The 23,250-nt window shown below is 36.6% G+C and overlaps 2 protein-coding genes across 5 annotated transcripts in view; both read right to left on the bottom strand.

Moving 5' to 3' along the window:
* Positions 1–23,250, bottom strand: part of LOC136255556 (protein NLRC5-like) — a 48,669-nt gene that overhangs the window by 10,507 nt on the left and 14,912 nt on the right. The window contains exons 1-2 of one of the 4 annotated variants that reach the window (XM_066048351.1): positions 2,193–2,614; positions 69–2,104 (exon numbers count right to left, since the gene is read on the bottom strand). In XM_066048351.1, coding sequence (XP_065904423.1) covers positions 69–111 — 43 coding nt within the window. In that variant the 5' untranslated portion in view covers positions 112–2,104; positions 2,193–2,614. Of the gene's footprint in view, positions 1–68; positions 2,635–23,250 lie in introns of those variants that run through there. The other 3 variants (XR_010700955.1, XM_066048352.1, XM_066048350.1) reach the window with 3 other exon arrangements.
* On the bottom strand, positions 14,863–22,682 carry LOC136255984 (uncharacterized). Its single transcript, XM_066048891.1, has 2 exons — positions 22,332–22,682; positions 14,863–21,778 (listed from the first exon to the last, which is right to left on the bottom strand). Exons 1-2 carry the CDS (start codon positions 22,504–22,506, stop codon positions 14,940–14,942), a joined length of 7,014 nt encoding a protein of 2,337 aa, XP_065904963.1. The 5' UTR covers positions 22,507–22,682; the 3' UTR covers positions 14,863–14,939.

Genomic DNA, 23,250 nt, shown 5'->3' with positions numbered 1-23,250 from the left:
TTTGTGCTCTGTGCGTTGTGTAGCAATACATCTACATGCAGTAGCAAATGAATTGGTAGTAAGCTTACTTTGAGATCTGAAACTTTCTATACTTTGATGATTACAATCCATGATAAGTCTACCTGCAACAATTACAGCACAACAATCATTATAAGGAGGTTAAACAACCTTTAACAAGTAATATGAATTTTACAAAGAATCATATTGCAATAAAACATGTTTAAACAAGGGGATCATCACTAGAAGTGCAAATTACGTAGCAATAAACCTGCATGGCTAAAGTAGAGATAATATTTACACTCCAAGTGATGACCCTGTTAAGGCACTTTTTATTGTAGTGATCCCTACTAGCTTGTGAAATTCCTTTATTTTCTTACACTTATATAGACCATTCATCAGTATAACACCACATCAAAGGAAAGAATGGTGACAGATCAGGGCTGGAGCCCGGAAATTTTTAGTGGTCCAGCCATGATCATGGATTACAAGGAGGTCATAGGCACGCACACTATTTTTTAAGACTTTTGTGATACTCAACTGCATGTGCTAAGTACACACAGACACACGCACAGCATGCCAAGATGGGGGCATGCTCCCCCAGGAAAAGTTTTGAAAATAGATGCTCTGAAATGGCATCTGGAGGCTATTTTACATGTAAAGTATCTTTCTCCTTTTTGTTAACATCAATGGTAATTTTGTGCTACTGTACCAATCAATTGAATGTCATAGCTAATTTCATTTTCATGATACAAAAATTCTTGAAGTAAATATTTACGTAGTTCTATACAGAAACCATTTAGATTGAAACACAATTACCAGAGATGTAATGGCTTGAACAACAATGCAATTAGAACAGTGGCTGTAGTCTTTACTGAATGCTCTATTAGAGTATCACGATGACTATTCTATTAGAGTATATTTTGATGACCACTCTATTATAGAGTATCTTGATCTTTTTACAAATTCAAGTAGCTGAAAAGTGGTCCCGGGCGGCCAATGCTAGACCGGCCGGACCGTAGGCTCCGGCCCTGTGACAGATAAATGAGGCTATAACTCATTTCATTATCTCAATGAAAAGCAGTTTTTGACTATGGTCAACCCGTTACGCAGCCACATAGATAAAATTGAAACATGAAGCCCCAATCTGTTTACTTTGACTGTTGGTGGCATTGTTCAAAAATTGTGGACAATTTTTGTTTCATTATGTGACAAAGTGATTCAGAAAAGAAGTGGTTAAACTCTGCAGAGCTTACCAGGTAGCTAGTACCGCTTTAAAAAGTAGACACATTAATTAGATGGAGCAAGGTTGTCAGAACATTTGAAGTTCTAAAGGAATTTTTCCAAGAATTTTTTTTGCAAATTAAACTTACTTGGTTCTTTGTATGTATGATGGTGATATGACAATTAAAGCTGAACTCATGATTGTTATGATCACTAGCTACATCAATGTAGACCACCTAGAAAATATGCTATGATTTGCCGGGATAAAACCAGTGGCGATTATACACTTGACCTACAGGTGGTCCAAGTAGGGCACAGCATGATTATTGTTGTATGGATGTAGAATTTCAGGGGAGGGGTCTGGGTGCAACCCCCAGAAGCTGCAGGATTTTTGCAATCTGAAGGCTTGAAAACAGCTTAAATTTTATGCTAAAAGCATAAAAAATAACAATGCCAGCCTATACTGCAACTTTTTCCCAAGATTTTTCAAAACTCATTTTTCAGCAGGTGTTAGGGGGGGGATAATATGGCCCAACCTGGCTCCCCTTAGAATCGTTTACGGATAAAACTGATCTATATCAAAATTTTCAGTCCAGAAACATGTAAAGTACCTATAGCTTCTGGGGGGCATGGGCGTAGCTAGCCAGAAGGTGATGGAGGGGCCCCACGAAACGTTCAAAATCATTCATGATTGCAAAAAGGCTAATGACCCAATGGTGGGCTAGCCAACATACGGTGTTGTATTATTACAGCTTAAATAACTAGCTACGTAACTATTTCAGTACTGACTGCTTCCAATCGAGGTAGCTATATTCGTCGAGCATCATCGCACGTGCCACAACTGTACTCCAACAAATTCATCCACAGTCCGGTAGAGCTAATACTTTAGTGCAAAAAGAAGTTACTTTACGTTAGCCACAGCCTGTGCTGCAGTCCTAGCACACTGCTGACAGGATGACGTATTCACTCACTTCACTCGGCGAAATTCATATGCCATGTATTGCACGAAATCCCACCTGTCTTGCTAGCAGAACTTGTAAGCTTGACTGATCCACCTGACTGACTGACAAAGTAAAAACAGACTGCACTGCCGTACGTACAAAGGTCCAGTGTGATCGACTCGATAAAATAAACTTGGTACATTTATTTAGATAACACTTTATCACCTCGTAGGCAGCAGGTTCGTAGCGTCATCTGGTCTCCTTTGTCACTTGTGAGTTGTGACTCCTGCCGCGGAGAAGCGGGTCACTCTATTTAGATTCAAAAATGTTCTATCACGCGAGTAATCTAGGCTAAATATAGAAGTATGTCTCTAATATTTTCGTTTCGATGGATTCACGAGCGAGTTGAATGTTGTGTGTGCGCATTCACTAGCAACCCCTGGTGATACCGCGTAGTAGTGTACATAATTTACAGTCATTTGCGTGTCAGTTTAATACTGGTAAACATGTGACGAAGGTTTTAAAAAAATCATTTAGTGATGGGGGGGCAAATGCCCCCCCTTGCCCCCCCTTAGCTACGCCTCTGCTGGGGGGTGCACCCCAGACCCCCTGCTTTATTACCTATACTATACCCTGGTAATGGTGCTCCCCCCTTGTCAAACCCTGGAGGATCCATATGTTTGACAACAATGAAAACACCAAGATGTAAACAAGAAAACCTCAACATTCAGCTAATTAAGTGCCCAAAGAAGGTACAAGGAGAACACCAAGCCATATGCAGTTCCAGAGGCAGAATTCAAAAGAGCTGGAAAATGGTACTCATGTACAGTACCATCCATGTTGCAGTGTTCCTCAGGAGGCATTGGATACTCAGTAGACCATTGGTTTAGAACCTCATGTAGAAAACAGATTCAACAGTATACAGTTAAGACGTACTATGAAGAGAAGAAATATAACTGGGCAATGCAAAGTTAAATCTCTAAACCCCTTTTAGCAACAAGGAGAATAGACTAGATGTTTATGTTTGTAACAGCCGGGAAATACAAATGAAATTATCTAAACTCCAGAAATTCTCCAGGATGAAGAAATGTGTAGGAGGTAAAGAGCTTGGGGATGGCAAGCAATATATGACACAACAGGTAGCTAAGAGGCATCATGAGCAAACAAAGTTTCCAGATGATAATTATAAGGTTCTGAATACTGCCATGCATACTAGGACTAAAACTTAGACAGTGTGTGTTAAGATTATAAAGGAACCCAATGAGGTGACCTCCAAGGAATCAAAAAGGACAAACACCAGGTGTGACTGACTGTAACTCACTGACAAAGGGGCTGAAAAGTTTTAGATAAGACAGACAATCTTTTAAACGAGACACCAAAATGCACTGCCAACAATGATTGGGCACAGACCACCATCACATTTTCTTACAGCCACAATATTCAATAAAAAACAGGAGGGATTGAACAATGTAGGTACAGTTGACTAAAGATTTAAGCACCTGCAGGAAACTAACCCCATCCTTCCCATGCAGTGGTCTTGGAAATCAACTCCTTGAAATGCTGGGGGTGCAGACATTTTATATAGACTCCCTTCAGAGCTAGCTTTAACACTATGCTTAGCAAGAACAACCACAATGACAAAACCTCTGAGTATATAATTGGTAGGTGGTTAAGGGTCAGATGGAACAGATGGATATTTAAATTAAAGCCCAGAGAATGTCTCATAAAACAATGCCAGTGCCTGGTCTACACACCACACTATAAATTAGTTGCGTAGCTATATACATTAGGGCTGGGACGAACATTGATATTAATTTTAGTAACTGAACATTTGACTGTAAACAAACAAGACTCAAATAAATTTAATGTATATCATTGTGGGAATTATAGAAATCAATAGGGGATATCCACATAATTGAATCCCTTACTAATTGTCCTTTTCCTGAACACATTAAGAATGGCAACATTGTTAAGGGAGGATGTACTTCAAAGCTTATTATGGCAATGTTTATTTAAGTTGATAAGAAAGCAAGTTGTAATGAATTGGATTATAATTCCATAACTTCTTTTTATAAAATTTATACTTCTGTCACAACATCACCATATCCTTCAGTTTGGGACCCTCATCTGTCAAAAGACATTGTGCTATCAAAAGGGTGCAGAGAATTGCTGCTAGATGCATAGGTCAAATCCAATAATATTATAACTGCATTGGAGAGTAGTGTATCGTAAACGCTTTCTGAGCTGCAATGGGCAACATTGTCTTCTAGCTGACAGATTTCAAGACTTACAATCATGTACACAGGTCTGCACAATTTAGTTCACTATACCTTAACCACCGCCACTACTTGTCAATCAACTAGCTCACTTCCAACACCCATAACATTTTCAATATAGTACCCACTTCTAGAACTAGCCATTATACTTGCACTACAGATACGTAGGTATTTCCCAGAAACTACCTGAGACTGGAACTTATTACCAATCACCACAATCAAGGCAACCACATAACTGTCTAGTAAAGAATAAACAAAATTAAGCAAGTACCAGCCATTTAGTATAAGCACTGGTAATTGTAATTTTGCTGATACAATGTTGTTAATGCACATGCTTTAATAGTAAGTGTTGCATCATGAAACAACAAATTAATAAAGCTGTATAGCTAGATACAGTGTATATATGTAGCTACAAAAATTTAACCTATAGTTACGTAGTTTAGTGTACATTGCAGATAACAACTACAGTATGTGGATATAAATCACCATAAATCACGTCTGTCTCTCCTAAGCTTTGTGCATAACATAACCCTTTATGTGTCATATTCATCATTGCAACATTAAAATGATATGTAAATCTACGTACAACTTTAGGCATGCACTAGCAGCATGAGCATGGCTTGGATTGAGACCAAGACCATATCAGGGGTATCACTTATGTGTGTAGTTAGCAAATGTCAAGCTTTTATGAGATCCTTCAAGCCACGGTTAGTCACTGACTTCCACTGTGACTTGCAAAATCTGTGATTGTGCATGCATGGGCATGATGGCCAGTTGGTTACAGTGGATCACTCCGCTGAAAGAGAGAAACCATTGATATGATGATGATAAACATCTTATTGATTATTAAGACAAGTATACAAACAGGGGCCTATACTCAGGGTTACCATACACTGATAGCCAAAGAGTGATCAGTGCAGGAGCCCTGGCAAGACTTACATTACTTAACTTACAGTACAAAATTAACTGTCACCAAACTAAACCTCCAACTATCAATTTTAACCACTTATAATCTACTATGTAACTATGTCATTACTTAAGTAGTTAGTATTAATTGTACGTATTTTATGGCTGTTGGTTGCTACCAACAGACCTTTGGTGTTTTTACACCATAAAGCCTAAATAAATAAATAAAAGCTACACAGTAATAAAGCTCAGGTCAAGAGGTCCAATAGATCCCACTCCTGGGAAGTTCTAGAATTGAAAATTCTGTAAGAGCAGGAGATGATATGGCAATACGAGCAGCCTGCTCAAACAGTGACCGGACAGTTTTCTTCGACACACAACAAGCAATAGCCACTTGAGCAAGTGTTTCTGGTATAAAGTGACCCAGACATCCTATCTCAATAGAAATGAGATCAACAACTAATCCAGTGCATTGAAGATCATACAATAAAGAGCCATATCTATCTTCCTTCCGAGCTCTCTTCAGTGCAGCCAATAGGTATTAGTGGGAATGGTCAGCTCAAACAATTAGATGGAATCCTTAGAAACCAAGACCAAGTCAGGTCTGCTAAGGGAGGTAGAAAGTTTGGTGGGGATAGTGCTAGGAGGGCTGACACTGGCAAGATAACCTGGAAGGGCATAAAGTTAAAAAAATTCTGGTAAATGTTTTTGAAGCCCATGGCCATGAACGAAAACCTGCAAACTGAATCATGCCTCCAGGTATGCCTACCCTGAACGAGAGCAACAGAACATCCATATCATTGATGGAATTACGAAAACTTTGTACAAATATATAGCTACGTATGAAACATGCATGGGTGAGTCCTCGGCGGTCCTCGGGCATACACACTACAAGCATGACCTAAAAAGTACCTGCGTAGGCATGGCAAGGGTGTGGTTGTACAAAACAGAATGAAGTCAGTTACAGATTAATTAAGTAGCCACTCTTTAGATGTTCTTGCCTGACCGAGGCTATATAGGATACTCTGGGGGCAGCAACATGCACCAAGTGAAATTGCCATGGTCTCATAGCATACTGAGCAACTGAAACATTTCATTTCAGTACTATTGCTATAGCCGCATAGGAAGAATTCTATAAGGTTAGCTACAGCTAGCTATAGCTACAGCTCGGAGCTAACTCAGCTAGATCGTATAATATTATGTACTGAATCACGTAGCTATAAACTGATCATGAAGTAGCTATAGCTAATTATAGCTCACCTTGAATTTAAAAGTCGTCTCAGTTTTGATACACTGTCCAAAACAGCAAATTAAAAGCTACAATTAATTATCTTACAACTGATGTATAGACAGTTCTGCCGGCTTAGCGGCAAGTTCCATGCCTCAGCGGGTTTTTATGAGTTAGCTAGCTATAGCTAATTCTCCGGGAATCACCGAGGTAGCCTATATAAAGCTAAATCGTATCTAGCAGTACACACTGGTATTACCCAATTTAATATAAATAGCTATAGCTAGCTATACTCATGTATGAAAACATATATATTTTCATGTCCCCCGGCCTATCTTGATAACTACGTCACATTTCTTAAGAAACCGGAAAGTCGAGATAGTTATATAGCCACAGTTGCGGCAATGTTTTTTATATTGCACCGTGAGTCAATGATGTGAATCATATTAGTATAGCTAAAAATAATTTGTTTTGACGGATGTTGCTACAAATCAGGGACGACTTTTTTGAATAACATGATTAATAGTAGCTACACACCATTTAATATGGTAAGGTTATAGCTGCATAATAAGTTGCCAAAGTTATCCCCCACAAGTCATGCAATTATAAATGATTGTATTGTCATTATGTATGGCGTAATTTCCTCTGACTACTATATTTGAAGGGTATAGCTAATATGCTCTATATTGTTAGAGTACAGAACTCAGTATATGAGTATAACAACTAACGTATACAAATTAATTACAGATAATTAAAGATTCATGCACTATACTGATCAGATGGTGCAGGTAACTATAGTCTGTTCAACATACTGATTCTGTGTCAATGGAAAAATGAGTATTTTTTATTGGAGTCAACCCTAGCTGGTTGCTGGTTGTATCATACACTACGATAATAGTAGTGTATAGTAGGGACCACAAAGGAGTAGGTGTAGCCCACGAAATAACATCACCCAAAAAATAGCCTCAATTTTCCCAGACGACGATGAGGCAGTATTGGTTAGATAAAACTAAGCCCAAACAAGCTTTCAGATCGACCCGAAATGCTTTCAACAAGTTGATATGGAATTTTTATTCAACGAAATTTTCTACTGACTGCCTGACTGACTGACTGACTGACTGACTGCCTGATGCCTTCAGACAAGCGTAACTCGATAACGGCTAAGGCTACGGGCTTGATTTTTTCACTGTTCAACATCGCTTCAGCCCGAGAGGTGTCTTTTTTATGCTGGATACAGATAAGTCCATAATTATTTCGTACATCATCATCATCATCTTAAACTCATTCTTCTATCATGTAGAGTGGGATAATCAAGTTGTTGTAACACATGACACTCTGGTATTTGAATAACAGTTTACAGCAAACCTAGCTGCTCTCCTCTAAACACTTCAATGAGTTGTATGTCATTCTGATAGTGTGATGCCAAATGATACATAATTATGAGTATTCTAAAATTGGTCTCACAAGACTTTGTAAAGTGTGCATGAGTAGTTCTTTACATTACCAGTGCAGAGTTGGACAAGTATTAAATGATTTTGACATATGAACCAAGTAGCTACTGAGTTTGCTTTTTGGAACATGATCTGATCATGTATGTAGGGTAAAGCCTAAAGATATTTGGCCTGCTGCACTTGTTGGATCTGGTTTTGAATGAAATATCAAAGGTTGGCAACATTCTTTTTGTTTGTAACTCTTTTTAGGACTTCACACTTAGCCAGGTATACGTATAAGTAATTAAGTCTCTGGAGTAATTCATAGTCATCTTTAAAATCAATTGGTCTGTAAATTACCGCATCATCTGCACAGTCTTATGGGGGAGTGATGTCCAGGAGTTTCATGATATCAGTGATATAAAACATAAAAGTGGAGCAAGAACCATTCCTTGCATGGGCCAGTATGATGACAAAGATGCACATGAGGGACTTACTTTGTCAAAGGCCATAGGGGTTTACATCAGTTTAATTTGTTTGTCATCATTCATGTTTTGTGAAATTGGGTTTCACATGATCTGTACTGTCAGAATCCGTGTCGCTCTGTACACAATATACCGTACTGTACTTCTTCGAATGTTAAAAATTAATACTGACCATTAATAGTGTGCTCAAGTAGCTTACTGCACACACAGGTAAGGGATACTGGTCTGTAGTTACCTCACCTTTTCAAAAACTGGGACAACATAATATAGCTGTTTTCCATTCTGTATAGGGACTTCACACTGATGGAGGGAGGCTTGGTGTGTTAAAGCTGGAGATACATTGCTATGAAAGCCTCTTCAATAATACAGCTGAGATTTCATTATAAAATCAGATAGCAAGTCAATGACACCTTCATACAGATGATTATTGGAAAAATAGTGGAAAAATTGTAGAATTGAAATAGTGGATTATTGGATGATTATTGGAAAAATAGTGGGAAAATTGTCGTGATCTAGAATTGGAATAATTGATGCATTTTTAGATGCAAACACTCAAACAATTGGGCATACTAGTACTTCAGCTTTTTTTTGAGTAAGTGAACTTTTATCATCTTTTCTAAGTGGAGCAATTCCACAATAATCAGCCGATATTTTGGATTTTACATAAATCAACATTCTTTTAGATACATCATTGTTGTTATCATCAATCATACTCAAATAGTTGCAGCATTCACTTTGGCATTCTCGTTTAAGATGGTAGCACTCAGCCCAATCATCTTGAATGTTGGTGACTGAGATGGGCTAGATTATACATACGTTGTTCCTCTCAGATATGATCTGTTAATGAAGGAAGTAAAACAATCTGCTCTATTCCAGTTAGCTAAAGTACACAAAAAAATTAGAATATTCAACTAGAATAGGGACCATAGCACATAGATAAAAAGTACTGAAACAAGTTGGAGTAGTCCATGATAGTAAAACAATAAGAAGTGTTATATCCCTACTGTGCTCAAGATACCATAACGGAAATGCACAAAGATGAATGGGACACAAAGGAGGACACTGGTAAGTCCATGAAGAACACATTGTACATACTGCAGTATCCCAAAAGGCACCTCTCATGCTGAAGTGATGTCGAACAGTGAAAATATGAAGCCTGTAGCCTTAGCCGTTATCGAGTTATGCTTGTCTGAAGGCATCAGTCAGTTACTCAGTCAGTTACTCAATCAGTAGAAAATTTCATTAAATATTCTTTTTATAATTCTGTAGCAACTTTTTGAAGGCATTTTGGCTAAATATGAAAGCTTCTTTGGGCTTAGTTTGACCTAACCAATAGTGCTTCATCGTCGTCTGGGAAAATTGAGGCTGGTTTTTCAGCGATGTTCCGTGAGCCATGCCTACTCCTTTGTGGTCCCTACTACAGTACTATCGTGCTGTATGATAATGCAGTTGTAGCTGATGGGGTTGAAAGTTAACTTTTATTGAGGAGTGAACTAGGACTGCCTCATAGTCACTAATTCCTGCACTGGCTTACAAACATGCATGTAATAATCAACATTGGATGGTTGTGGCAAAATGTTTCATTGGGGAAGTCAACCATTTGTGCCAACATACTTTTGTACAAAATCCAAGAAAATATCACACAGCGAGGCCATATAGATGTTGTGGTACCATTATAATACAATGTCAGTTAACATATGCATAACATTCAAATGATATTGCCAGCCATCTATGGAGCGTTAATGTGGCACATAAAGTTTCATGTATAATAGAGGATGGTAGAGTGCAGATAATCAAAACACCTTTGGACCAGGTCTCTACATACAGGTAGTTAGATGTTATACATAAGGCAGTGAGCAAGCATTTTAGCGACTGTGACCCACTTTGAAAAAAGTTGGTAGCTATACCCTTGCATAAAATGACTGTCTATGGTCCAGTCATGATAAAAAGCACAGCCATAGCTATATATGATGCCTATATCCAGTAGATGTACAAGTACAAGCCTAAGGTGCTGGGATAGTGCTGGTCACCTTGCGAAAAAAAAACCAAGCCAAAGGTGTGAGTTTAAGTGTACGTAAATTTCCGGAAAAATTTCCGTAATTTTTGTGAAGATCGGGACACACTCCTACGATGTACGTATCAAGTTGAATCGTAGCAAGATGTACCTCGACTCGATGTAACCACCCGCATATATGGTCATTCAGCGTTGTGTCTTTTTCCCCAGTATCCAGTCATGATTCGACTTCTGAGCTATCGTACAGCAGTATGTTTTGTGTTCACAGCACCTGTGATGGTGATTATTTTTGGTTTCACGATGATGCGCTACAGCTCAGTGCAGCAAGACCAATACGTATTAGTAGCAAGAGACACTAGTAAGTCTAATTCAACAATTTTAGGAGTTATATCTTCAGTTGCGACCACTTCAAAAAACAGTTCAGCCGGGCCACACCCAAATGAAGAGAACCACGAGACTGCAGCATCTGCAAACAAGACAGCAGCAGAAAAATCTCCTGCAGAAGAGCAGAAATCACAAGGGCACGTTTTTCTTTATAGTAGCTTTGAAGAACAGACCAATGGAGCTAGAAACTTGTGGCAGTTGGAGATGTGGGCTAAACAGGCCAACATGACAGTTGCAGAACCATTTGCTGTGGACTCTATGTTTGGTGTGATGGGAGCAGCTCCAGACTTTAATAAAGTGTTACGATTTCGTGACTACTACGACAAAGAAAAGTGGAATGAAATGGTAAATAAGTACAATGGGAGTCCATTAATTGAGTGGGAACAGTTTCTTCCTAATGCTCCTCGTCAGGCAATAATTTTGTATACAATCCTAAGACCAGCTCAGTCAGCACTGATTGTTACTTATGGCCAAGATGATATAATGAAATATAAACCTGGTAAGTATGAGCAAATTGCAAACACTGACATGGTTTGGATAAGAAAGAAGTTTAACATAACCAGGGTTGTAACCTTTGTTCGTAATGAAATACTTGCAAATCCTATGACTTTAGAAAAGTACCATTCATATATATTTGGAGATTTAAAGTCAACTCAAGTGGCGTTGATATGTGTGAATTGGATTGGTATTGGTGTAACAACGTGGAGAATACAAATCAAGTTGGCACCTGCCTCTTTTCTTAAGGCTCTCCGTGTCAGTTTTATGTTTCCAGAAAGTGGTTCTCATGTGTCACCTGATATTTCACCTAGCTCAAAATTGTTACAAGCTTACAAAACTTATGTTTCTGAGTACATCGGTAACCGAAAGTACATTGCAGCTATTTTTAGAACACATACTGTTATGTATTACTCACCTGGTGGTTTTGATCAGCAGAGCAAGCATTTACTTGACTGCAGCAAACAGCTCAGTAATGTGTTAAATAAAATCAGAACAAAATGGGATATATTTCTGACCTATGACTTAGGGTCATATGGAAGCAATGGATATTTTAATTCGTCCTATGAGAAACCTTTATTTCCACTTCGAGATCAAGTATTGTTGGATGTTTTTAATGGTAGTGTTAACATGGAAAAAAGAGAAAAAAGTTTGTTGAAAGCTGCGGGTGGAATAACAGACAAAGGATTTATTACATTGCTAGAAAAGACGATTGCTACACATGCTGATTGTATAGTGGTACTTGGGACCATGTCCAGTTTTGTGCAGTCATCTGCAAAATTGTATATTTCACTCCATGAGACCAAAAGGTGTGTCGTGTCAATTTGTTCTGAAAGTTTCCGTGATGGCAAAGGAAGAGTGGTATCATCGCACAGTATACCAGATAAATTTTTGCATGATTAAAAATATGGTTTGTTTTATATAAAATCAATACATGCATATCCACAAGTTATAATGTTTTAATTTCCATGCATGTGGATGCATAAAACAATGGCCAGCTGTATCTCAGCTATATAGTACTTATACTGTTCTGTGGCATTACTTATATAGATTAATATTCCAGTGGATTTATATACAATTTTTTTACAGACGAATTGATTAAATCATAGAAACAATCACCTCTGTGTGTGGAACTTTTGCCTGTTGATATTCAATAGCATTCTCATATAACTACAGTGTATTGGATAATAGACATTGCCAAGCAATAGTATAAATCCTAATAGAGCGATCACCTAGAAACCATATCATAGAGAGCCTTAGAAGATTACTTGAAGGATATCGATGTATCAACTAGTGAGTAAGATTCAAAGCTGATAAATCTATGCTTCGTTCATCCTCCTTGAAATCTGCACTTTCTGAAATTGCTGACAAAAAATAGGATAGGTTTCCTTACTTTGTAAGTGTACATTAGCCACCAGTCTGTTGTACTATTAAAAGCCATACAATGTACACCAATATGAATATGAGAATGGTCTATTATATATATTGTGATCCATAGGTGTGGCAGGGTTTATTTTTATTTTAAAGCTGGGCCTCCACTTTGAAGATCGAAATTCTCTAATAGGCCGGTCATGTACTCAAATAAAACATTCAGATACGTATTTATGTCCTTTTTTAATTTCCTGTGTGGTTTTCATATGCCCCCATCCCCTAGATAGCACACTGAGAGCCTATCAACCCTTCAATTCTTAGATCCCCCCCACACACACACACCCTATCCATCAAGTCCAGATCTGTGTGTGACATTTTCATGAGGTTTTATAGAGTTTGACAAGTAGTAAAATAGCTGCTTATTGGTGATCTCCATCCTGGATTATAGTATAGCAATAATGAGGTGATCATCCATGAATTGTGCACTTTGTGATAAAAGTATGAAACTGTCCCACACATCAATTTGTTCATGAACAAACTGCATGGGTGTCAATTTGATCTTATTATAATTTTATCATTGGTAGGCCTGAACCTGTATGTGCTTTCCTATTATGCTTTAATTATAGTAGTCTAGTAGTAATTTGTGATGGGCCACTGTTTTTAGTATGTACATTAATTTGTAATTTGAGGCTATAAACTTTTACAAAAATATTTGATCAAGAATTTTTAGCACAATTTTTAGTCAAAGTCAAGATTATCAAATAGTATGGTAGTACTGTTTAGGTAGGCTCCAAAAATTATAAATTCTCCTATCATGCTTCAATTATGCCCAGTTGTGTCCCATTATGCTCCAATATGTTTTAGATCTTAACTGCTTTATTATTATAGAGTATCAAATGCATCAGTAAATGTTCTATCAGGATATTTCAATTGCATTGACTGTTCTATTGGAGTATCTCGATCTTTAGCCATTCTTCCCTAGCTGTAAATCTTAATTTTGCCAGTACACTGAATACACTAAATTATGAAGAGTGTCGTAACCAACACACGAAAAATGTGTCTATTATGCCGGAATCATGCCCAATGTTTTTGATATGTTCTCAGAATAATAATATGACAGCTATAGTGACTACATAATAGCTGTAAGTATGTTTGAAGAGGCAGGTGATGTTACACACAGACCAAAACAGAGTCATCTAGAAAGGATCCTTGACCAAGTCAATGTTCACATCCACATCCTTAGCTTGAAATGAAACACCTTGATAATTTTGTCATTGGAGTTCCACTATCTCAGTTTGTAGGGAGGAACAACCATTTAACAAGTACAAAATACACCATGGCAGCAGTATGTTATTGTCTTCAGAACTGTAGTTGTGTTCAGTCACTGAACTAGAGATCACAATTTTTGATATGGAATAGCTAGACCAATACCAATTTCTGTGTGTACTGATTCTTCCCCCTATAACTTAATTAGTTGGATGAGTTTCGTAAATGGTTACTGTTCTGGATGATGTGCGGTTCATCCAAAGGTGCTAGTTTTTATGATGCCAGTTTCCATGGTATAATTCCTTTGGATAAGTTTTGTAGTCAGAGTAGCAAGGCATGGGCTTATAGGTAAGTTTCTACAAACATTTAATTTACATACTCCATTTTTTTCCTCAGGTAGGGACATTATGGCAGGTTATAATTTTGCAATTCATGATATGTACATCAGCGTTCTGTAGCTTGTAGATAGAATAGTTATCGGATGATGCAACTTAAATGCTTGTATCAGTTCATTGGCAATGCTATATGCTGCTGACAGTATAATTTGATGTATAGCTCAGGCATTGTTCAATTTGTTTTGCTTGTGCCATCATGTGGATATACCAAATGGTAGAGAAGGCTGTTAGTGTCTGGCTTTGTGACCTTAGATCTTGGTGATCATGCAAATGTTAGCATAGAGTGTGGTGCATTGCCAGCTAAATAACTAGTTCTGAGCTGCTGCTTAACTAAATGTGATTAGATCATGACAGCCTCCGAGGATTAGCCACAAAATATGATAAAAGAGCTTTTTTATAAATAGGTATACACTGTTCATTCTATCAATATACTATAGTAGATACATATACTTCACAGTGGGATAGAAGCATATTAGCATAAAATAGTGTACACAAACATAACACAAATTTATTGTTCTGTAAAGCTACTATACTGTATTCTTTTTATATAGCATCATACTGTCAAAATTCAACATAGCTAAATCTTGCACAGTATCACGTATCATAGAAATTCCAGCACCAAGCATACCACAGTGACTTAGGTTGAGATATTTCAATACCACACTGTCACAAAGATCTGATATGTATATAGCCACTTCATTGCTCACTATGTTACAACTTAAGTCAAGTTCTTTTAATAGAGTACATTTTAAGGCCTTTGTAATGTGTATCAATCCTATCTCTTCCAGCTCACAGTCAGATAATCCTAGTGATTCTAATGATGAATTTTTGGCTATGGTGATTGCTAATTCACAAGCCGCTGTATCATTTATAGAATTGGAATTCATTAGTAACTTGTTAATGGAATTGTTTTTGCCTAATGCCTTTGATATCATGATAATTCCTTCCTCTTGCAAATTGCAGTTTGACACATTTAAGTGTTGCAATGTATTATTACTTGTAATAACACTTGCTATCAAATTGGCAGCTTCATTGGTGATATTGCTGAATTCCAGTCCTAGGTGTTCAAGAGATGTAATTGAATTAAGGGAATTTGCAATGATTAAAATCTCTGAGTCCAGGATGTATGAAAGATCCAGGTGTCGCAATACTTTCTTGTATTTTAGACAAACAGCCATGTTTTCTGCTACTCTGTCATTAAACTCATTTGATTTCAATGAAAGATAATCTAATTTGATTAAATTCTTGACAGCCCGGAGAATCTCTATCATTCCTGTTTGTGACAGTTTACAGTCTGACAGATTCAGATATTCCAACTGACAGTTACTAGCAATAACACTAGCAATTCCATTAGCTATGGCTATTCCATCTGCAGGTTGATCAATAACAGGGTTACTGCTAAGATCTAAGACTTTTAAAAACATTATTTTTGACAAGGCATCAGTAATTCTTAAAATTCCAGCAGTTTTTAAATTGCAATGACTGAGTTTTAAGGAGACCAATGTTGATGAATTTGTAATTAATTGTGCTATCTTGCTTGCGGATTTGCTGGTATCAATGTTCTCTAAATTTACATTCCTAAGTGGAGCATTGTTTCGAAATGGTGCAACTATGTTTTTTAATTCTTGTTTACAACTATGTATTTTTAAACGCAATAGTGGGTTCACCCGTAGAACATTTGTAATCACATCATATCCATTATCACTAAATGTACAGTGGCTTAAATCAAGGTCACGGAGAAGAGCATTTGTAATAATCAGATACGATAAGTAATTTGCCGCCTGGCTGTCTATGATGTGATGAGACAAATTCAGTGCTTTTAAACTGGTGTTATCCCTCACAGCTAGTGTTATGCTGTTTATTCCTATTTCTTGGAGATGACAATATGCTAAACTCAGAAACTCTAATGTGACATTGTTCTTTAATGATATAGCTAGTTTCTTAGCTGCTTCATCTGATATCTTATTAAAGCTTAAATCAAGATATGACAAACGTTGCACGTTTTCGAGTATTGTTGGTAACCCATGCTCATGTATGTGACAATCTGATAGCTCTAAATGCTTTAGCGAGTTGCTATTGGTGAGAAAAATATCAAGGGACCTTGCTATATCCCCAGATATGATGTTGCTGCTGATATTGAGTTGCTGGATGCTTCTGGATGCTTTAATGACGTTCATGATCATTAAAAAACTTTCACGTTGTAGAGCACAATTGGCAACATTCAAGATTTCCAGGTTACAGTTCTGATCAATAAGAGATGACAACGTGTTAGCGACATCAATGCTTATTGTATTTGAGCTGACATCAAGGCACACTAGGGATGTAGCAAACTGCAGTGAGTCAAAAATTTCTGCCAAACTAGATGGTTTTAGTTTGCAGCTGATAAGTTTGATGTGTGTTAAAGTATTTGTAATGGTGTACAGAGCACGTGATAATTGACTAGCACCTTTTACAGTTATTTTGTTGTGGCTTACATCTAAACTGTTTAAGCCTACTTTATTCTTTAAGCTGGCAAAAATGACAAGGGCTCCATTCCCTTGTAATTTACAATTCTGCAATTGTACATTTTCTAGCTTGGTAATCTTTAAAATAGCTTTTGCCAATTGAGTAGCAATTTCAATTGGAATTGTGTTGCTATTTAATGCAAGGTATCTTAATGATGATAGGTGTATTAGTGATTGAGATATGCACAATAATCCTTGCTTTTGTAGTTTACAATTTGATAAGTCCAGATGATGTAAAACTGTGTTCTTCACAATAGCGTTTGCTAATATTTCTGCTGCCTTGTCAGTAATGAAATTTGAACTTAAATTAAGGTGTGTTAACAGGGGCATAGTCTTATTAATGCAAGTGATGTTGCTATAAATCTGCTCTGCATCTGATGATTGCAAATCAGGATCAGCAACAATGACTGCTATGTGTTCAGCGACCTTATCAGTAATTGTAGAATTATTTATTGTAATGCTATTTAATGGAAGATTTCTTAGTGATTTTGTAACCTTTTCCATTCCTTCATCATGTAAGTTATTGTTGGAAAATGCCACACATTCTAACTGATAGTTTGTTTTTGCTAGAGCATTTATTTCATTGATCATTGCACTGTCAATGTTAACATTGTGAATTGCTAGTTGTGTCATCTTGGTTGTTTCTGTTTTAGCTTCTTCAGTTATTTGTAGACAGTTAGTTAGTAAATGATCACCTTTGCAATAATGAACTTTCATTTCAGTATTGTCTTCTGTATTTGATGTTACTATCTGCACAGACTGATCAGTGGTTTCACAGACCTTCAGTAATGAGGGCTTTGTTGAAAATGTTAGTATATTATCATAGTTGAATCCATTAGCTATATCATTGACATTAGACTGACTCTTAAACCCGTTTACTTGCAACTTGACTTGTGCAATTTCCCTTAACATTTTAACAATTGGTTTGACTTTGGACAACTGCATATTTTGATAAGACAGGTAAACTTTTGACATCATCTTCTGTTTGCAAATGCACAATTCAGAAATCATCTGCTTGTTGATGTCACAATTTACCATTAAAAAATAAACACTGCTGCAGGGAACATGTAAGAGTGACAGAAAAAGTTTACTGATGTTCGTACTCTTGTTTATCACAATGGTCATATGATCGTTATTGATTATTTTTGTAACTGATGGATCACTGGAGTGCACTGCAAATTTTGTACTGCTTGCAAATGCATTGGCTACTTTGCAGTCATTCAAGCTGTTATAGGATATATTTAATTGTCTGACGTGTAATAAAGACGCAAAGTCACTAATCTTTTTTGCTGATACATTTGTTAAATTATTGTCAGAAAGATTAAATGAATCGACTTTGATTGGATGTTTGTTAGATTCCATTGAAAAGCAATCATAAAGTAGTTTAATGCCATGATCTTCCACCTTACAGCCTGAAAAGTCAATCACTTCCCAGTGCTTAGAAAAGCTAGCTAGGTCACATCCTAATTGATAGGTGTGGGAAGGTGAAATGCAACAATTGTTTAGCTGGAGAAAATTAAGTGATGGATTGTATTGTAAAGCGTTAATCACATCTTGGACATCAATACCATGGCAAAACAACTGAGTTTCAGTACACAGTAAATACTTCAGAATTCTTGTCTTTTCAAGTACATTTGTAAGGCGTATTGCATCATTTTCTAGTAAATTACATTTGCTTATGTGAACAGATCTTGGATGCAACATTGATATCAACCTTTGAAGATCATTTGCTGATAGATTCCTCTGTAGTATGCAAAGATTGTGTATAGTTGTTTTCTTCTGTTCGTGCAGAAAAATCTCAATGTTTTTAAAAGTATGGTGATCTATGGTGTGGTTTATCAAGTAGATACTAGTAAACCTATTTTGAAATTCCTTGTCAGTAAGTCTGTTTTTGATAACTAAAGGAATTTTTGACTTCCAATTCAGAATTTTATTCTCAAAATCTGTTGCAGCAATGGTGTTACAAAGAGCAGCATCATCAACAGACACTATCAGTTCCTCTATTACACAGCACTGAAGAGACTCAACCAACATTGGTATAATTGCAGTTGTTGAAATATTCTTAGAAAAATTCAAAGTTTTAATGTAAACCACAAAATGTCTAGAAAAAATTGGGTCAAAAAGTGACTTAAATCCACTATCTTTGATGGCACATTCAGATAAGTCAATAAGAGTCCATTGTCCATCATTGCTAGTAACAATAGTTGTCCCTATTTGGTTCAGTGTTTCAGTAGTGAGTGAGCACTTGGTTAGCTGAATAACTGTCATCATTAGAGTTTTCTGTTGCAGAATTTGAGTCAATTGCTCTGCATCACTGTTGCACCCAATCATCTTAGTTTTGGATAACAATATAATAGCTATTCTGTCATGATCATGAAAGCTTTTCAGCAATGAGAATGTTTCATCACATTCGATGTCTGTCAGCCCAGACTGAAATACTGCAATTTTCTTGATGTTTTGGGAGTTGGCGATTTCATTTATATCACTGTTTTGAAGTTTTGTGTTCCATATATGAAGTCTGTCAATGAAATCGAAATCACTTAGAAATTTTGTTTTGCTTAGGTTGAGCTTAATCAAATAAACATCGGTAGAAATTTTTAAATGTGTCCTGAATGTTACAGACAATGGTTTCTTTAAAGCAAATTCATTTTCATGCAACACAAAGGAGAAAAATGATCTGCTGAAATCTGCATCAGTCAAATTGTTATTTGAAAGTTTTAATTTCTGCAGTTTGAAATGCTTCACCAAGTTGCAAACTGCTCGAAGAGAAGATGGCATCAGCTGATTACAAGAAAGATCCAAACGTTCAAAATTCACCCGAGCATTGGAAATCATTGTTGATAGTACCTCACAACCAGTGTCCCTTATTGAACACTTTGATAAATTTAGTTTATACCATTGCTTTGTAGCTGATCTTGTTATAAAGAACCCTAGGGTGTGCATGTGAGTGCGTGAAAGGGTGGTATAACTAAGATCAATAATTTTGTCCTCCAACAAGTTACCAGCTGCAACTTTTTGACACATTTGATCATTACCAGCTTCCAAAAAACAGTGGAACAAGAAAAGATACTTAACTTTATCATCATATTCATTCCAAGCTATCCCTTTTGTTCCAACTAGTTTGCTCATCCATGTATACCGTTTACCTGATAGAAAGTGTTTCAAAGCTGAAGAGTTGCCACCAGTCAACCCAACGTACATGACCCACATGTTCAAGAATTTACTGCTCCAAAAGTTTTCTTTCATTTGTTCTATCTGTTCATGTACTGATAATGAAGTTATGTAGAAAGCAGCCAAAAATTCTTGCATTGAAAAATGTAAGAAATTGAAAGATGTTTGTTTAGTGAGATTTGTAAAATTGAAATATTCTATTGCTTGTAACAAGCCCATACCGTTTATGCAGTCCCTAAGTAATTTTGACTTTGGACAACAGTCTTCGATATCTGAAGAGCAAAAAGCAACTTTGTCTTTACCAAGCAGAACAAATGCTAGTTTAGATAATTCAGCCAACAGCTTGTTATAAGGACTAGGCAATTCTGAAAATGACTTAATGTCCAAAGTTAAGATTTTCTCCCTCATTAAATGTCGTGCAATTGTCATACAAATCAACTGATTATTGATCTCCGTTTGATTTTTTGACATCCTACAACCATCTGATTCCTTTAAAATGCAAATAAGTATGCTCATGTTTAACGGTATGTAGCACAAAGTATTGATAAATGGATTTTCTTTTAAATATGCAGTTACTTTTTCAATTTCCTCTAGACTATCATGCAATGCACACTGTATGTACTGCTTCCTATCCTCATTAGTAAAGCCTAAAATTTCTACTCTGCGGTCTGCACTTCTATGAAGATGTGCTGATGCTGTTGGTCGTGATGTTATGATTAAACTGCAAAATGGCAAAACACGTCTATTGATTATATCAGCAACAAATGATTCATTTCTCAGCTTTTCAGGAAATTCATCATATCCATCAAGTAAAATTGCTATTTCTTTGCCTTGTGAATGCTCAAGATAGTTTGCAAAGACATCAACTTTACTGGCGGTTTGTTGACATGCATGGGAGTATGTAATATACTTGGCAAGATCAGAGAATGATGCAATATTTTGAATGCTGGAATTACGTAAACAAAGCATGAACAACAGATTACCTTTAAAGAGGCTTCCAGTAGCCCATTGAAAAGTGATTTCTTTTGATAAAATGGTTTTACCAATACCAGGTGCTCCTTCAATAAGCACCATATAAGAACCATTTAGTTTTCCTTTTTTCATTTCAACTAATGAAAATACATCCAATAGATTTCTTGTGTACTTGTAGCTTTTAAATTGCCCATACTCTGGTGATTGGTTTAATAGATTGGGTTCATCATCACTGCCTGACTTGCACCATCTGTCTAGGGTTACCTCACCCTTATACATTCTTTTTTGAATTGAAACTACTAGTGAACCTTTAGTACACTTTTCCTTGTGGTGAATAAGTGCTACGTTAACATAATTTTCAGGTTGGTAATGAGGCCAATCATCCTTGGAATTTTTATATCGATCTTTTTGATAAAATTCTTGTAGTAGCTCTTTGGTATCATGCAACACCACCGAAAAATTATCTTTCAAGCTATTGTAATGGAATTTTGTACACGAATCAATGACCTCAAAAAGTTTTCCCCATGATGCATTTTTATCATTGTCAAGCCATTCTTGCCACATGTTATTGCAGCAATCCTCAGTTTTGCGGTGGTCTTTTTCGATCATGTCAAGAACACCTTTGTGTAATTGTAGAAGAGTACCTATCTTCTTCCAGTGAACACCATATTCGAGAGTGACAAAATTGCACAAATCTTTTAAAGCAGGCTTTGTAAAACCTACATGTGTAAGTAAGAAAATCACATAGTTATTAATATAGTATAGCAAAACACACACTGAACAAAACCTAACCACTTATTAGTAAAAAGTTATCGACTAGGATCCACCTTGAGAAATAAAGTTACATGATACGTAGGTACTCATGTGGAGTATTAGCTTTTATATAGTAAATAATGGAGGATAGGGCCCTTCTCATCAATCTAAGAATAAATACAATAGACATACTTTTGTCAACCTGATTACAACATTTTATGAATACTTCCAAAAATCTTACAAAGTGATCAGTTGTAGCTACAGTCAAACTGTAAACAGAGGCTGAGTGACCTCAAAATAGCTAGGGTTTTAAAAAGTTAACTGGGAAATACAGTACCTACCAATGTAAGTGGCTAATAAACAGCATCTTAGTTTTTACATATTAAACAATGGGATTTCATATCCATCAACTGCATGAATATGTATAACTTTTCTGTAACGTATAATTTGTAACTCATATTATGTTTTTACATGTGCTATATGCATAGTTGCTGAATTATGACAGTATACTAAACTTACTTTGAGATCTAAAATCATTTATACTGTAACTCATGATGAAAATTGAAGTGTTCAGAGTTTGCTTTACCTGTGACAATAAAAATATCATACTATAATAAATGGGATGGGAGATGAAGCCTTCACAGTTGGTCTGAGCAAAAGGTTGCAAATGAGTGCAACTGGAAAATGGATACATACAAATAGATTAGTCATATAAAGTATACAGTCTATATATGGCATATATGTGTGTGTGTGTTCATTGAATACTTCTAAAATACCAGCCAGCTGTACCCAATGACTTTCAGTCCCTTGACCCAGCACTATGATTCAAGGTATATACCAATATAAGTAAGTGTTATATGTGTATTGTAAGCCATTTCAAAGGTAGTTCTGAATCATTCAAATATGCCCCGATGCTGCATCAACAATATAAAACATCACTTAAAATGTTGCAGCATTTTCCCCAGAAATTTTAAATGAACACTAACACTCAATATCCACACATGCACACTCCTCTTGATCTCGTGATGCCATCCACTGAAGTCAAGTTTAGCAATAGCAGGGTCCTATATTAAGGGCTAGTGACAAGCTATTGTTTCCACAATAGGCAACAATTTTCTGAAAAGCTTTTCAGGAAATTCCTTGCGGGAGAGAATTTCCAGGACAGGTGTTCTGTTTTCTAGCCTGAGCATGAGGCACTTTACATACACTTGCACATTATGTAATTTAGTCCACTTAGTCCTATCTTGGCATAGACCATACCAGTGATCATCAATATTGATGATGGCCTTCAGATTGGAAAACATCCTCATCACTCCAAGAGGCCACTTATTCCAAACAGTAGCTGCAGCCTGCAGTATCATCACCTATGCATCCAAAGTAAACCAATCATTGAAGGCTCCTCTCCATGATAAAGTCAGTAATTGGCCACTGCATTCCA

This window comes from Dysidea avara, chromosome 5, assembly GCF_963678975.1.
Source record: "Dysidea avara chromosome 5, odDysAvar1.4, whole genome shotgun sequence".
Lineage (NCBI taxonomy): Eukaryota > Metazoa > Porifera > Demospongiae > Dictyoceratida > Dysideidae > Dysidea > Dysidea avara.
The sequence above is the reverse complement of the archived record's forward strand: the minus strand, read 5'-3'. Positions and strand labels throughout refer to the sequence as shown.